Genomic DNA, 16,187 nt, shown 5'->3' with positions numbered 1-16,187 from the left:
CCTGTAATATCAGGGATACCTTATTTTCAGCTTTCACAGACTAGTAAAATCACACTTATTCCTTAAATTAAAAAAAAACACCAAAAAGAAAAACTCTTGCTTTTTCATGATGAGCTTTCCAAAGGCCATAAGACAATTTAAACCAGCAATCTTTAGGATGCCTAGCTATCTTGGAATGGGTCTGCTTTAATTCAGGATAACTTTAAAAGTCACAAGCAAAACCCCAAGGCATGAAAAAGCAATTCAGGTACAGGATTTGCAAAGAAGGTCGTCTGTTCCAGAATAACCATCGTTCTCAGTTTAACTGGATATTCTCAACAGACCAGTCTCAGAGGCCTTCTGTGGATCCCAACTAAGAAGTTTAGTTCTAAGTTCAAGAGGCTTCAGAGGACAATCAGGCATCTTGTAAAAGTCATGTTAATTCCAAATTTGCGATCATTCTAAGAACACATTCCTGTACAGGTTCATAGACACCCAGGGCTCCAGGTCAACTAATTAGTCTGCCTGCAACAGGCACGTGTGATGTAATATAAACATTCAGGGTATGCTGAAAGGCCTTTCCGTGTCTCCGGATCCCTCTTTTCTTTTCTCTCCCCATCTCCTCTCTTCTCGAACTGAACAAAATAGCAACATTGTTTTCTTCTCAAATTCATTTTTTGAAATGCCAGAGGAAAAAAAAAACACCCTTTAATGGAAGTAGGAACAGGCACACTCAAAGAACGTGGGGTTTTAGGTGGCCAAAACAGGTGAAGAGACTTGAGATGAAAACAATTCATTGGTACCACACAACCACTTACTTTGTTATTTTTCCTTATACAGGCTTCATAACGATAGAATTTCTTCCATTACCTTCAAACGACAAACTAAGGCCTCAGGTTCAGGTCAAAGCCCATCCATCTGGTAAGCTTTGACTTCTTTCTACAGGGGCGTCCCCAATTCTCAGAGTGTGTCACAAAAGCGTGAAGCCAGTGCCCTGACACCACCCGAGAACTAAATTCGGGTTCCCGCTGCTGCGGCGGGCGGAGGGACCCTGCGCCTGGGGCTCGGCGGACCTCGGCCAGGGGTGCGGGGCGATGAGGGTGCGAGGGGTGCGCGCGTCCCCGCGGCGGGCCCTACCTGGATCTGCGCCTCCGAGTCGCGGCCCGACAGGCTGCGGGAGCTGCCGGTGGAGCCCGAGCGCGGCCTCTGCTCCTGGCGCAGGAGCTCGGGGCCGGCGCTGAACGAGTGTCGCATCTGGCCCTGCTCCACCAGGCGCTGGGGCCGCTGCGGCAGCGGCGACGCGGGCGCCCGGGGACCCGGCGGCTCGGCCTTCCTCTCGCCACGGGCGTCGTGCGGGAAGGCGGGCGGGCCCTGCGGCTGCCGGCGCCGCCGGTACTCGCCCATGAACTTGGCGATGGTCCGGTCGGCCGCCAGCGTGCAGAGCTTGTTGCCCGCGCTCTCCCACCACTCCTTCCTGCGCCCGGGGTCCTTCGGCTCCGCCGGGGGGCTGGCGGGCTCCCGCGCCTGGCTGCGCTCGTCCTCGGACGGGGTGCCCTTGCCGGAGAGGCCCCCGGCGGACGGGCTGGAGGCGTCGGACGCGAAGGCGGGCGGGCCGGGGCCGGCGTCGGGCCGCGGCGCGGGCGGCTCGTCGGCGGCGCCGGGCAGGTCGAGGTGCGCCTGGATGTAGTTCCCGCACAGCTCCAGGCCCAGCTTGTGCAGCCGCCGCACCAGCCAGGCCCAGTCGGCGTTGCTGGCGGGCTGCGCGCTCAGCGAGGGCAGCCGCGCGCGCCACCGCCGCTTCTCCTTGCCCCGCGGGGGGCTCACCTGCGCCGTCTCCTCGAAGATGTCCTCGTCCTCGGACGAGCACGGCGGCGACGACTCGGAGCTGCGCTCGTCGTCCTCGAAGAGGACGCCCTTCACCTGCTCGGCGGTCAGGGCGTCCTGGTGCGTGAGCAGCGCGCACAGCAGCGCGTGGAAGTACAGGTTGAAGCTCATGGCCGACTGGCGGTAGAGGTTGGCGGCGCCGCCGATGCCCGACACCTTCTTGAGCAGCGCCTTGAGGCCCGGGCTCGTGTCGAACTCGCGCGCCGTGCGGTAGGAGTCGAGCAGCAGGTCGAAGATGACCGCCAGGTTCTGCATGGAGATGTAGCGCAGGAAGCCGGCCGCGCGCGCCTCGGGCCCCGCCGCGCCCCGCTCCTCGCCCGGCGACGGCCCCTTGACGAACTCCTCCAGCAGGACGTCGTACAGGTTCTGCAGCAACACTTGGTGAGAGAGCAGGCTCACCACGATCTCCCTGAAAGACACGCTTCCGGCGCGGAGAAGGGGCCCGTCAGCCGAGCAGCCCCTGCCCCGCGGACGCGACCCGTTTCAGGAGGGCTTGTGCGAAGGGACAGCCAAACCTCCCGCCTTCCGGCCTCTGAGCACAGGGGGCATGGCCGGGGAACCGTTTTTAACCACGATGAATGGAATTCAGGAGCTATAAAATTGGCATTAATTATGAGACTGGGTCAACCAGTTTCATCAAGTCTTAAGGAAGGAGTAGAACTAATAGAAATTTTAATATAGGCAAAATGATGTGATATGACATTTTATTTCTTTGTCTTAGGAGGAAAACCTTCCAAATCAAAAGTGACGATTTCTGTTGAGTTCTGCTAATTTTAACTAGCCTTTTCCATACTCTTTGCCCTCTTTTTCTTAAGCCCAAAGGTTTCAGACATCTTACTGAAGGGGCCAAACCCGTTCTCCAGGTTTCCACGTGAAAGCTTTAGCTTTAGGGATGCACGGGTGAAACGTCACTGCTCCCGGCTTCCGGGCAGCTTTAACCATGGCAGTGTTACAGGGCGAACCTTTGCAAGGTCGGGCAGTGCACTGAAAACTCAACTCACGGTGGCTAACGCAGACCCGGCTAGAAAGCAGCGGTCACTCCACAGAGGTGAATTCCCCTCCACCTCCCTTCCTGCCACCACGGCCCTGAGACTCGGTTGTGGGCACTGCATCTCATCCCTTCGGCTGAGGGGCCCCGCGTGGCAGTGGATGGGCGGTGGGAGATGGCCGGGGGCAGCAGGAAAGCCTAAGGTGCTGCTCGCCCTGCCTGAGGGACTCTGGCTGTGACCCCTGGTGGGAGGCAGCTCAGCCCCACCTGTCACACGGCAGCTTAGAGGGCGATGCTCAAACACCTGATGATGGGCCCTTCTGTTTGGTTGGATTCTTGTACTGAGGAAACCATTTCAACCCCAGGTACTACATCTCCTGAACTGTTTTTTTTTTTTTTTTTTTAACTAACAGGAAAAGTGCTTTAAAACACTTTTTTTTAACTAGCAGAAAGGAATAAAATTCCTTCCATGAATTTAAAAACTGCTCTTGTTCCTTGTGCAGTGGCCTACTGAGGGAAAATACACCACTTTCTGGCAAAGACTGAAATAAGTAACAGAATTCTGTCATTCAAATACAGCGACGCTTTCTAATAAATCGCATAAGTAACTTTTGGCAAGTCCTGTGAGGTACTGGGAAACCCAAGTATACATTCTTCTGAAGAGGGCGCCAAACGCCAGCTGGACGCTGTGGCCCAGTGTCCCATGTCCACAAGTATGTCATGCTAAGGAAGAGAGAAAATCCCTTCTGTATCACACGGGTCTGTTGGCTTGTCCGTCCTCCCCTGTCTGCTTGTGGGTCCTCAAGGGACAGGCACTCGCTTACTAATTTCCTTGACCCTGGTGCCTCCAAAACACACACACAAAATAACAGACATGGACATCCTGGCTGCAGCGGCAAGGACCAGGGTGCTGGTGCCAGCTGCCTGGGCAGGTGGAGCCCGGTTGCTTGACTAGGTGGGTTACAGCCACCTGAGCAGGTGGGTGCCAGCTCCTTGACTAGGTGGGTGCTGGCTGCCTGAGCAGGTGGGCGCCTGGAGGAGGCACTGGCTTTCAACACGCTCCTCTGGAAGCCTTGGTCCTGGGTTCCTGACATGGAGAGTCAGAATCAGCCTCCAGGAAGGATGAGACCTGCAGTCAAGGATCTTTTTTATTCCCTTCCCTGAAACAGAAGGCTTTGCCACTCTTTTCAGCAAACACCTAAAGAGTCGGCAAAACCTTTTTTTTTAATTGTGGCAGACCATCATCATCAACTAAGATATTTCCTTTGATGCTTTGGGATGTAGAATTGCTAACTGTGCAAGGGAAAAAGGACAGCAAGTCCCCCTTATTTTAGGTTCCTGTGAAATGATGCAATAAGAAAACAAAAGAGAAGGGGAAAGGAGAGAGATACTGAGGTCAACATTTCGGAAAGATCTAGAGAAAAAGTGAAAGAACTGTTTACAGATAGGAAACTTGATCATCTATGCTGAGCGGAGACAAAAAAGATCTGAAACAAACAAAATCTACACAGTTTTACCACTCATATCCATGTGCCTCAACCTTTTTCTCATCACATCTTTAAGAGGATCTTCCTTCCTGCTTCTGGTGTGACGTGCTAAGGAAAACAAGTATCTAGTTCGGATACTGAGTGTGACCTGATAACAAGTGGTGGGCTGAAAAGAGATTCATAGTTTAAAATACCTCTTAAAGCTCTTGGTAAGATTATGTGGATGGTATAAAGTTTGGGACTAACAATGTCAAAGTGACTTAAAAATAAAACCCAGATTTCTCTTTTTTGTTGTGATCTGGTTTTAGTTTAGTCTTCTTTTCCCCCCATACAGGTGATTTTAATGTGGACCTTTAAGGATGTACCTGCCTGGCCTAGAAAGAAACTTTCCTCAGGTCTAAATCATCTTCCACTGTGATGATAAGTTAAGGATTACCCCTGCTAATAAGAGTCAAACCCAAGAATACAAAACCTGCAGCATTTAGCTGAGCACTCTCGAAGCATGGTGGGGGATGCCTTGTGCTCAGCAGCCAGAAGTCTTGCCTAAAGAACCTAATGTGCTTGAACAAAAGTTTACGCCAATATACTAAAAGTGCTAAGTCAATTCACAAATCCTCCAGGCATATTTTAAAATCTTATCCTTTTAAAACCTTTTACCAATAGCATAAGAAGATTAGGGGTTCCCATTTTTCCTATGTCTTTATTTATAACTTGAATTCAGCGTATTATTCCTTTTTCTCTTTTTCCTACTTGTACTTTCAAAAATATGTCAGCAGGAATAACAAGTTGCAAGGGAACTAGAAATATGAAAAAGGAAAACAGGGACTTCTCAAATAAGCCATGTCTCAAGGACTGTGCATCTTTGGCACCTACAAGAGATGAAAATGACCAGCACTTGAAAACTGGCACCCAGAAGCTGAGGGACACAGGGCCGAGGGCTTGGCGGTTTCTGTGGGATATTGATAAGGCTCGATTTCTTAAGTCAGGGGGCATGTTTGTATTTATTTTAGCTATTATTCATGTCTCACACCTTTTGAATGTTCCACAAAAACATTAGTGCCTGGAAATTTCACCCAAATTGTCGTATCAACTGTATGACTTTTGGACAAGTTCCTTGGAGCCCGTAAAATATTACCCACCAACTCCCTGAAGCAGTGAGAAGAGCCAGCCCCCTTTGCTCTGGTCTCCCCACTGGGCAGTGTGTGTCCCTGCAGGGGTGACCAAGCCTCTCTGAATGTGTCACCATGGAGAGGGGGGAGCAGCCAGTCTGTTCTGTACAGGGAGTGCACAAACATTTGTCATCATCACTCTTCGAAGGTCAAAAGGTACAAATTGGTAAAGTTCAGTCACTGCTTCATGGTCAACTCTGAGGACAACGCTTTTTAGGTGGGATGATACTACCTAACTACCTAACATGTGCAGGACTGTTGTGGCAGGCTGCAGTCTCACCTCCTGACAACCGAGTTACTCATGGAACAGTTGATAAACTTCTCACTGGAACATTGAATTGAGCCTCAAACTGCAATTATTTTTAACCAACGGTTGTAATGCATATAGTTGAACAGTATTTTATCAAAACCTTTGTAAATGATACCACAAAGGTTTTCAGGATTTTTGGCCAACGTTTGGACTACCCTGAGCAAGAACTGGGAGAGAATGAGCATCCTCACTCCCAAGCACCCTCTGTGTGGAGGAGTCTTAGCAGCTTACCTTTTCTTGGTGTGTCCGTTTGGTTTCTCGTCCGGAGGCAGCTCGATAATGAGCTGACAGGACTGAGCGTGATCGAAGGTATTTGGCGTCTTGGGTGAGCACTGGGTTTCCAACATAAACACCTGCACGGACAAACAGAGGTACACAGGTCAGAACTGCACCATCCTCGCCCTGATGCCACGAGGGAGCTGGCTGGCCGTGGGCAGCTCGCTGGCTCCCTTGGTTTCCACACCTATAAAGAAGTGTGATGGTTTCCTACTTGTGCTGTTTGTGGAGAGACTTAGATGAATTCATAGGTGTATCACATGTGCCAATCATTAGAAACAGGAGTAAATGCTCACTGCTAGCTGTTGCTGGCAGCACTCAGCACAGTTCCTGCCGCGTGATTGTTTGCTGCATTCCAGCAGTGAGTGCTGCTGTGGCAAGTTCAGGGCCCATAAAGAAGTGCTATGGATGTAAAGGTTGCCTCTGGTTTTAGCAACTATTTGGTATCATATTACATCCCACATAGGAGGGAGAATTTAACTGGGACTCTTGCCATCAGGTCTATGGTATGGGCGTGATATGCTGCCAGAAGATGGGAGAAGCAAGTGGCCAGGACAAAGTGGCTCTGCTTCCAGGACTCAATCTGAGTGATGTCGTCTTACATGCTCTGCTGGTTTGAGTCTTTTGTGGACCCCAGAAAATTATGTTCTTAAGCTAAGCCATTCCTGTACACATAAGCCTACTGTGTGTGGAACCTCTTGGCTAGACTCACTTAAGGGACATTTTGATTAGACCACTTGATTAGATCGCCTTGGTTAAGGGCCTTTGATTAGATTGTGGGACCCTTTGATTGGATTGCATTCAGTCGGGGTCTTTGAATGGAGTACTTCAGTGAGGCGTGGCCCAGGCTGGGTCTCGGCCCTCTTGCTGGCATCTTTTATAAATGAGAGAGAAACACAGAGAAAGAGCTGCCATTTAACCCTGCCATGTGAGAGAGGACTCCAGGATTGCAGGCAACTAGAGACAAACAGAGAACCATCGAGAGGCTGAGAGAGGCCAGAACCTGGAATCAGAGGAGGAACCAAAGCTGGACCAGCGAGGCCAGGAAGACAGAGGGGAGAGAGCCACGTGCCTGATGGCCCTCAGCTGCCACCTGGTGAGACAGCCTCTCTTGAGGATGCCTTGATTTGGACCCTTGAACAACTTGGGAACTGTAAGTGTCCACCCTGGTAAATCCCTATTGTAAAAGCCAACCCATTTCTGGTAGTTTTGCATTGGCCACCCTTAGCAGACTGAAACCAATGTTCAATGACCTTCACGACTTTCCTTTGGAAATATTGTTCTTTCAGAATCTGGTAAGACTTATTAATTAATACAGGGTTACCTGCAGAGTGCCTGTAGGAGGAGGGTTTAGGGCTGAGGAAGGAATGGGGAACTGGGAAGAAGAGAAATGGTTTTCTGTGGCTCTTCTCTACTAATCATCTATTTCAGAAGGGGTTTCCATGGACACTTTAATACTCTTTGTGGTTGAAGAGACTGGTATGTACCGATAGGGCAGGTGCAATGGCTTCCCTTGAGAGAAGCTTCCACGTTGTGGCCCATCCTCTGGTTTCTCTGTTTAGTTTCTGGCCAGACTTACTGCTGTGGCACCCACCAAGGCCACACTGTTGGTGGCCGTCTTTTGCAGACTCACAGTGTTGCTTTCTTCCTAACTCCTCATGACGGGCCGCAAATGCTCCAGGGGATGTGTTCTCTCCAGTGAGAACCAGTAGAATCGTGTCATGGGATGTTAGGAAGATGTTCAGCAGATGACTGGAGAAGCTGGATGTGGAAGGTTCTCGTCCCACCAGCTCAGGCAGCTGGAAAGCCCTACACAAGCCAGGCCTGGACAGGCAACCTCTTGACTGAGAATATGAAAGGGACTGAGTGCTTCCCTTCGATCACTGGGGACAGTGTGGTAAGGGGACGTTTGATTAAGAAGTTAAGCATCTCTTACAGGGAGGTGGGGCCTTTCGAATATGACTTCCAACTCTGTTTTTCCAAAGCTAACTCAAATCTGACAGTGTGATTTGTAGAAGTTGCTTAATATTTTACACATATGCCACACCTAGATACGTAGGCAAATTTAGGATATCTTCTGCCTATGCAGACAGCATTCAAACATGTTTCTTGCTATGACATTAAAGAGTCTTTTGCCAGTCAAGGGTCATTGGGAATTGAGTCCATTTTCCTTTTTTACTATTATATATAGCATGGCCATGAATGTAAGTGACTTTGGGACAGTGTTCAGTGGTGCAGCTGGTGAAAGCCCCATGCGGGGTTCCTTAGAGGAAGCCTGGACTGCCCCCTAAGAGCGGGGGCATATCTGAACTGGTGCTGATGCTGCCAGGCCTTCTGTGGTTCCCTGTTCATTGGTTCCGCAAGCACTTACTAGGCACCTCCTGCATGCCTGGCTCTAGGAATAGGAAGGTAAATAGAAAAAATATGTTCATGGCTCTCTACCTCAAGCCCAATTTCTGTGACATTTTACGTGTGTGTCTCAGGAAGAAAAAGTCACTGGGACACAGCCATTCTGCCTGAGTGAGTACATTTTAAGTTAAATTATCTGCTACTTTTGAAGATTTATGAAGAGACTTAAAATTGCTAAGCTCTCTGCTAGCTATACGATATAAGGAAAAATCAAATTAAGCTTGCCCTACGTAGGCACACCTGGTCTAGTAGAAACAATAATACTTAAGCAAATCATTATAAGTACTGTAAACAGGTGAAGGGCAGTGGGCAGGCTGCAGAAGGGACAAGATTTGATCTGGGCACTGGAGGATGCCACAAGCAAGAGATGGCACAGCGGAAGTGTTTTTGCTGATTAGGACAAAGTCATTCTGGGAAAGACATGGCAGTGCAAGATTTAGCGCCAGGAGGGTTATGTCCTGGAGGGAATGAAGTTTGCTGATGCCCGACCTTCAGGAGGGGCCGTAGCGTGTGTCTTGGGCTTCTTGAGTCCCTGACGGGCCCTGACTCTGAAGCATGCCCTCACCTGCTGGGCCCCGCCCTTACCTATTGGGTCCTGCCCTCACCTGCTGGGCCCCGCCCTTACCTTTGGGTCCCACCCTTACCTATTCGGTCCTGCCCTTACCTGCTGGGCCCTGCCCTTACCTGCTGGGCTCTGTCCTTACCTGTTGGGCTCTGTCCTTACCTGCTCTGTCTCTTCCTCACCTGCTGAGAGCTGCCCTCACCTGTGGGCCCCACCCTTACCTGCTGCACCCCGCACTTGCCTGCTGGGCCATGGCTCTGATGCGCCAGTACTCGGCCTCGGCGCTGGGGGACGAGGAGGGGGCCGCCACCCTCACCTGGCAGCCTTCCCCGCTGAGGCTCTCTGTGCCGCTGCGGAAGCACCCCAGCAGGTCCTGGGGACAAACACAAATGCTCCCTGAGCGCGTCCTGGCTTGTGGCACCAGCCGTGTCCTGGATCAAGGACGCCCACTGAGCCGAGGACCCAAGTCCTGGCTCCATATCGTCTTCCGGCCCGGGTGGGGCTCCCGGGGAGAACGCTGCTCTGAGCAGGAGGGCAGGGGCCAGCGCCCGGCCTGATGAGGTCCCCGGGGAGCAGAGATGGCCAGGGGCTGTTCTGTTCTCTCTGTGGGGCCACTTACCTTCACGGGCTTGAGCGTGACAGAGAAGGCGTCCTGCAGCGCGCAGCAGGCCAGCCTCCACATCTCTTCTGTGAACACAGGCCCTGCTGCCACCAGGACATACCTGCCGGACAAAGCGGAAAGCAAGCCTGAGTTACCAGCGAATGCCGTCCCCTCGGCCCTCAGTCTCGTGGAGACTTTTCAGTAGTGTCCTTTTAAGTCTTCTGGCTCTCACCACTCTTGCCTTCGATCCATCTGGAATTCCTGGGTCAAACTAATGTTTCCTGAACCAGTTCAGTACAAAAATGTCTGTGGATCCCCCTTACAAATGGGTCAGCATTTAAACTTAGAATTGGGAGCAAGACTGCACATCTTTGGCACCAAGTTCTCTAATCAGGCTCCATTTTCACTAGTCATCTACAAACCACAAAAACCCTCATGTTGTCCCTTCTTGGTCCTTTCCGTGCACCTGTTCCTGATCTTTCTGTGCTTGCAAAGACCCTGTCTGCCCCAGTCTCTCCCACCTCGAGGACCTGCCAGCTTCACCACCTCACGCCGCCCTCCCAGCCACCCACTGCCCTGGGCATCGCCCAGCCCCCGCTGCTTGTGAGGTGGTTCATGTGACCCCTCCATCCTGGATTTCAGAGCGGACGATGAGGCTGGGGCCATGGTGGACCTCACTTTCTATGCAGTGCAAACGCCTTACGGGATCAGCATTTGCTAACTGGACACTGCGATGGAGAGGATTTGTTAGCACCTGGATGTTCTTCCTCACAGGAAGGCTGGATTGCTTCACAATGACCCGGCTTTGGGGTGCACCGAGGGACCTGCTTCTCACCGAATACAGGAGCAGCCCACCCTGGAGATGGTTTCTGTGGGCTTGGCCACGCAGGCCACCAGCAGCTCAAAGAAGTCCTTCAGCATAGCGTTGATCATGCTCTCGTACCTGACGTCTGCAGAAGAGCACAAAGCAAGATGTCACCCTCTCCTCCAGCACAGGAGCTGGAAGAGGCCATCCAAAGCAAAGAGGAAAGCCGACTGGTAGGGAAGATAGGGAAGTATTTGAGCAAGAGAAATAGAACAATGCTGAAAAATGGCTATACCCACCCAAAAAAGTCAAACAATTTTCTTGGATTTTTATCCAGTTTTTATCTGTTTCCAGATATATCAAGATGAAATATGTGGTTTACTATTATGTGATGATGTATATATTTCAACATTAAGTGTGTAATTTGTCTACTTAAGCAGAATAGAATATGTAACGTTATTTAACCTGCCTATTAGCTGGTAAAAAATTTACATTTTTTTTTAAAGGAAAAAATTAATTATTTAGTTTCCTTACTGTTGATTGCTGAATTAAATGTTCTTGGAAAACAAAAAGAGTCTACTTCTACCACCTCTTGAAACCTCTTAATCTGGCTTTGGTAAGCATGTTATCCCCAGACTAAAGAAAGTAAGGGAAACGAATGTGGCTCAATGAATTGGGCTCCTGTCTAGCACATAGGAGGTCCAGGGTTCGATGCCCCGGGCCTCTGGGTGAAGGTAAGCTGGCCCATGTGGAGTGCCAGCCCATGCAGGAAAGCTGCCTCATGCAGGAGAGCCAACCAACGTGGAGAGCTGGCCCACAAGATGGCACAACAAGAGACACAGAGGAGAAAAAATAAGAAGACATAGCAGAACAGGGACCTGAGGTGGTGCAAGAGAGTAATTGCCTCTTTTCCACTCTGGGAGGTCCCAGGATCAGTTCCTGGAGCTGCCTAATGAGAATACAAGCAGACACAGAAGAACACACAGCGAATGGACACAGAGAGCAGACAATGGGGGAATGGGGGGGGGGGGTGAGGAAATAAATAAAAATAATTCTTAAAAAAAAATTAAGAAAGTAAGACTTCCAAAGGCCATACTCTGCCCAACTCCAGAGACACGCATGATTTTCCTCAAACTTCCTTGGGTGCCACAGGCCCATTTCTAGTGCATCCTCCAGGGTTTCATGCTGGTCAAAGCCATGACATGGATGAGAATACCCACCCCACCTCCATCGGGAAACACCCGCTGGCTTCCTTTCCCAGCGAGGGTTCCTTTTTGCAGAGCCCACTGCTCTGTCTAAACGCAACAGAGTCCCTGCTTCTTGTCTTTTCTCTGTGACTTCCCTTGGGGTCAATGCTCTCCCTCGTTTCTCTGACTTCTCCTACCTTTTTTCTTCCATGAGCCTTTCCCACTGATGGATTCACTCTGTGGCTCGCAGCCCCCAAGCCCCAGATGTCCCCGTGGCAGGCCATGAGCACGAGTCTGCATTTCCCAAGTGCAGCCTCAGCCGACCCCTTTGCCCTGCCTGCACAGCCCTCTCGGTCTGCTCGCCCCGAGCCTCGTCTCCACCTCACACCTTCCACTCTTCCTCCAAGCGCCACAGTGCTAGGAATCTTCTCTTTATCCCCAACCTGGTGAGCAACTTCCTGCCCATAATTGAAGTCTTTGCTAAAACCCTTTGTCCTCCATTTAGCCTCAACAGCATGACAACGGGCTATACCCCATGCCCTCCAGCCTAGAGAGAAATAGTTGGATTTTTCCCCCCAGACTTGAACTTGCACATATACCCCAGCCTGCTGATTATGTTACACTCTCATTTTGAATATTCTGTCTGATGGTTTTGTAGGGGACACATGGGCACCGATTTTCTCTTTGATAATCTACCCCTAGAATTGGCGCTGGCCTTTTGACTCTATTTTAGCAATTCCTGGGACACGCTTCCCGACGTGCTCCCAGCCAATGGTGCTGCTCCTGAGGAAATCCTCACGACGGGCGCTGCGGCGGCAGAGATACCTGAGTGGATGAAGCTCTGGACGTGCTCCACCACCAGCTCGCAGGACAGGCCGATGGCGTGCTTGAAGTTGGCAGAGGCCACGTCCCAGTAGGAATGGTCTTGATGGCTGCGGCGGAGCCACAGGGACATCACCGGGAGGAGGAGGTGGACGACAGCGTAGATACCGAAGCCTGGTCCTGGAAGAGAGACGAGGCGTCAGGACCGGGGAGCCGGCAGGAGCCCTGCGTGGAGCGGGATGCCAGCGCCGTGCCAGCCTGCCCACAGGCAGTCTCTGTCAAAGGCTCTCCCCGTTCTCTGAGAAGGTGAAAGGAAAAGCAATTCACAACCCAATGTTTGGGGACTATGTGGTCTTCAGCGGCATTGTTTTTCTTTTTTGTTTCTGCAAGATTTTAGTTATGCAATTGATCCCACGAATGCATTCCTATAAAAAATTCAAATAATTCTGAGAAAGCTACAGTATCATGTATTTTTTTTATTTCTGCACATAAGTGAGATAATGTAAATGCTGGTCTGCAGCTTGATTATTTTCATCTAACAATATGTGCTAGAGATGACGGTGTCAGCAAATTCAGACGCTCCTCATTTTGATGGCCACACACTGTTCCATTAGAAGTATATGCAAGTTTATTCACACATTACCTTACTGATGTACATTTAAGATGCTCCTAAGTTTTTGCTTTGTAGAAAATGCTATAATGAAAATATTTGTTCTTGTGAAAATGTTGACGGATTTGTCTAATTCTGATTACAAGAGTAAAACATGCATTTACAGTAAACATGGAAAATACAAGAAAATGCAAAGAAGGCAAAAAAAACACAAACCCAACTCTCATCCATGTTTCTTACCTAGAGATAATTCCATTTTAACATATTTCCTTTTTGAATGCACATGTGTGTATATTTTATAAATGCATAAATTTTAATATAGGCAAGATTGTACTCCATAGTATATCTACTTCAACATAATGCCACATAAATAATTATTAATGTCATTAAATATTATTTACAAATACTAATTTCAATACCTGTAATACCATATTTACATGATTTTACCCTAATTTACCCAAGAGCTTCATATTTAGGGGATTGATACTGTTTTGGGTAATCAAGAAGTTTCAACCAACATCCTCATATATATACATTTTTGTCTGCATTACTGTCCATTTCCTTAGATGATAGATTCTAGGAGTAGAATCATTGGGTTAAATTTTCTTCACATACATTTAGGGGCAATGACTGTGAAAGGAGAAAATGGTACTGGTCCATAAAACAGATGTAGCAGTGGTTTATGATTAATTCTATGAAAATACCTGCTTATTCTTGGATGGAAAGCTTTTTCCTTTTAACTTGCAGGAGAATTTATGGTGGTTTCTCTGAAAAAAAATCTAATATAGGGAAATGGACTTGGTCCAGTGGTTAGGGCATCCACTACCACATGGGAGGTCTGCGGTTCAAACCCCGGCCTCCTTGACCCGTGTGGAGCTGGCCCATGCGCAGTGCTGATGCACGCAAGGAGTGCCGTGCCACGCAGGGGTGTCCCCCGTGTAGGGAAGCCCCACACGCAAGGAGTGCACCCCATAAGGACAGCCACCCAGCGCAAATGAAAGTGCAGCCTGCCCAGGAATGGTGCCACACACATAGAGAGCTGACACACAAGATGACGCAACTAAAAGAGACACAGATTCCGTGACGCGGACAGCAACAGAAGCGGACGAAGACGCAGCAAATAGACACAGAAAACAGACAACCAGGGCGGGGGGGAAGGGAGAGAAATAAATAAATCTTAAAAAAAAAATCTAATATAAACTTTGCTATGGAGTTTTAAAGAATATCAATCTGCACGAGTTTATGAAGAATACAGAACTTCTCATTACAATGAAATTAGCTAGTGGTTTCATTTAGGGTTCTGATTGTTTGAAAAAATGAATACTTCTATAAAAGTACCTCTTTGATTTGGGGGGAACTGGGGTAAGTAAGTGTGCAGGTAAACTTGACTAATTCAGAACAAGAAATGAAGTCCTAAGAGCCGTTCTTTTCCTGCACAATGAGGGGTTTGTAGTAGGTGGTCGCTGAAGCTCTTTTCCCCAATCTAATCACCCCCGACTTTACACAAATAGGATGCTGATGCCTCCGCACTGCACATACCTTGGAGTGGCTGTTTGGGGTAGGGGCTGACCTGCTGGGCCCTGCCGACAGCCCTGGGCTGTGAGCTTGTGACCAGAGATGCGGTGGGGGTGGAAGGAATGGCCCATGGAGACACTGACAGCAGGTGCATGGGGAATCCAACACAACAACGTCCTGGCCACCCCAGTATTTGAAAGTGGATGGGCAGGAAGACACACAGATGACGCACTGGACATGTTTTAAAGATCACTGTATCACACCCCTCGACAAATATTTTTTGAGCATCTATGAAGCGTGAAGCACTCCCGAAGTCTAGGGTTACTGCATGAAAAGGTAGACACTCACAGAAACACCTCTCCCGAAGAAAGAAACATGTATAACAGTTCACAAAAGACAGGTACAGAAATACGTACCAGGAATTTTGGTGACATCTCTCAACAGCTCAAAGAGTAAGTCCAAGGTGGGTGGTTGGTGCTGGCGTGGACAGTTGGACACAGCCGCAGTGAGCTGCTCGAGTAGGATGATCCAGACTTCTATGAGACCTGAAGACCAAAAACAGGCCACTGTGAGATCCAGGGAAATAGCGAAGAATCTCACGAGACAACGGGAAGCGGGAAGCGGGAAGGGTCTGCACGCTGGCCAGGGGGCAGCCCTCGGGGCCGTCCACTTGGGCACAGTATGATTTCCACGCCGCGACGAAGCCAAGGGAAGGGTTTCTTTTTTATTCCACTTCGAGAAGAGAATATGGGTGGTAAATTCTACTATATTGGGATGATTGTCAGATTTCCAGGGAGCTGATGAGAGCAAAATAGTAGAAATTCTTGACCTCAGTCTTTGCTTCCTAGTGCCCCATTTTTCTCACAAGTCAATCATTCAACTCCAGTTTATTTTTGCCCAATCTCTAAATTGTTTGTGATTTTACAGCCCATGTTTCAGTATGAAACTCTGATGCCCCTTGATCCTGCACACGTCAGGTGCTATATCTTATGCTCACAGGTAGGAAAATGACTCAAAGTGCTGTAAGGAGTGTTTATCAGAGAAAGCACCCCAAAACACTCTCTCTTCCTTCTCCACCTCTGAGAGTTCCATTTTAAACGTAAGGCACCAGCTCTGAGTGCTGCTTATCACTGGATGGGAGAGAAGCATGAGATTACTTTGGTTTGGTCCAAACCATTCTGGTGCTGTCATTTACTCAAGCAATGCACGAGCCAATACTTCTGCAAATGCAGCCTTCTGAAACACGTGAGCCTACAGCTCTAATAACTGAGGTAGGAAAAGGAATGCATTTCTCTAGCTTCATACAAAAGGACCTGGAGTCGAATGGAAAAAATAAACAGTCTGCCCTACTTTCAAATGGTAATACTTTACTTCTGACTTTCCTGCAAAAGGTAACTGCATCAGAAGATGGCAGCATAGTTCTTGAATATTCCCATTTTTTAAAAAAACACTAGCAGATGCAGCTCAGTGGTTGAGTGCCTGCTTCTTACATATAAATTCCTGGGTTCAATCCCTGGTACATCCTAAAACAAAACAAAAAAACCCACTACTTCTTTCCTTTTGCATATTCCATTATTAGGAAG

The 16,187-nt window shown here is 49.1% G+C and overlaps 1 protein-coding gene across 1 annotated transcript in view; it reads right to left on the bottom strand.

Moving 5' to 3' along the window:
- ARFGEF3 (ARFGEF family member 3) overlaps window positions 1-16,187 on the bottom strand; it is a 149,565-nt gene that overhangs the window by 8,201 nt on the left and 125,177 nt on the right. The window contains exons 27-33 of the mRNA XM_058307546.2: window positions 15,021-15,149; window positions 12,483-12,659; window positions 10,501-10,615; window positions 9,684-9,786; window positions 9,306-9,437; window positions 6,049-6,170; window positions 1,117-2,284 (exon numbers count right to left, since the gene is read on the bottom strand). Coding sequence (XP_058163529.1) covers window positions 1,117-2,284; window positions 6,049-6,170; window positions 9,306-9,437; window positions 9,684-9,786; window positions 10,501-10,615; window positions 12,483-12,659; window positions 15,021-15,149 — 1,946 coding nt within the window. The remainder of the gene's footprint in view (window positions 1-1,116; window positions 2,285-6,048; window positions 6,171-9,305; window positions 9,438-9,683; window positions 9,787-10,500; window positions 10,616-12,482; window positions 12,660-15,020; window positions 15,150-16,187) is intronic.

Source organism: Dasypus novemcinctus, chromosome 11 (genome assembly GCF_030445035.2).
Source record: "Dasypus novemcinctus isolate mDasNov1 chromosome 11, mDasNov1.1.hap2, whole genome shotgun sequence".
NCBI classification, from domain to species: domain Eukaryota; kingdom Metazoa; phylum Chordata; class Mammalia; order Cingulata; family Dasypodidae; genus Dasypus; species Dasypus novemcinctus.
Note: the sequence above shows the minus strand (reverse complement) of the source record. Positions and strands in the feature narration are given on the sequence as shown.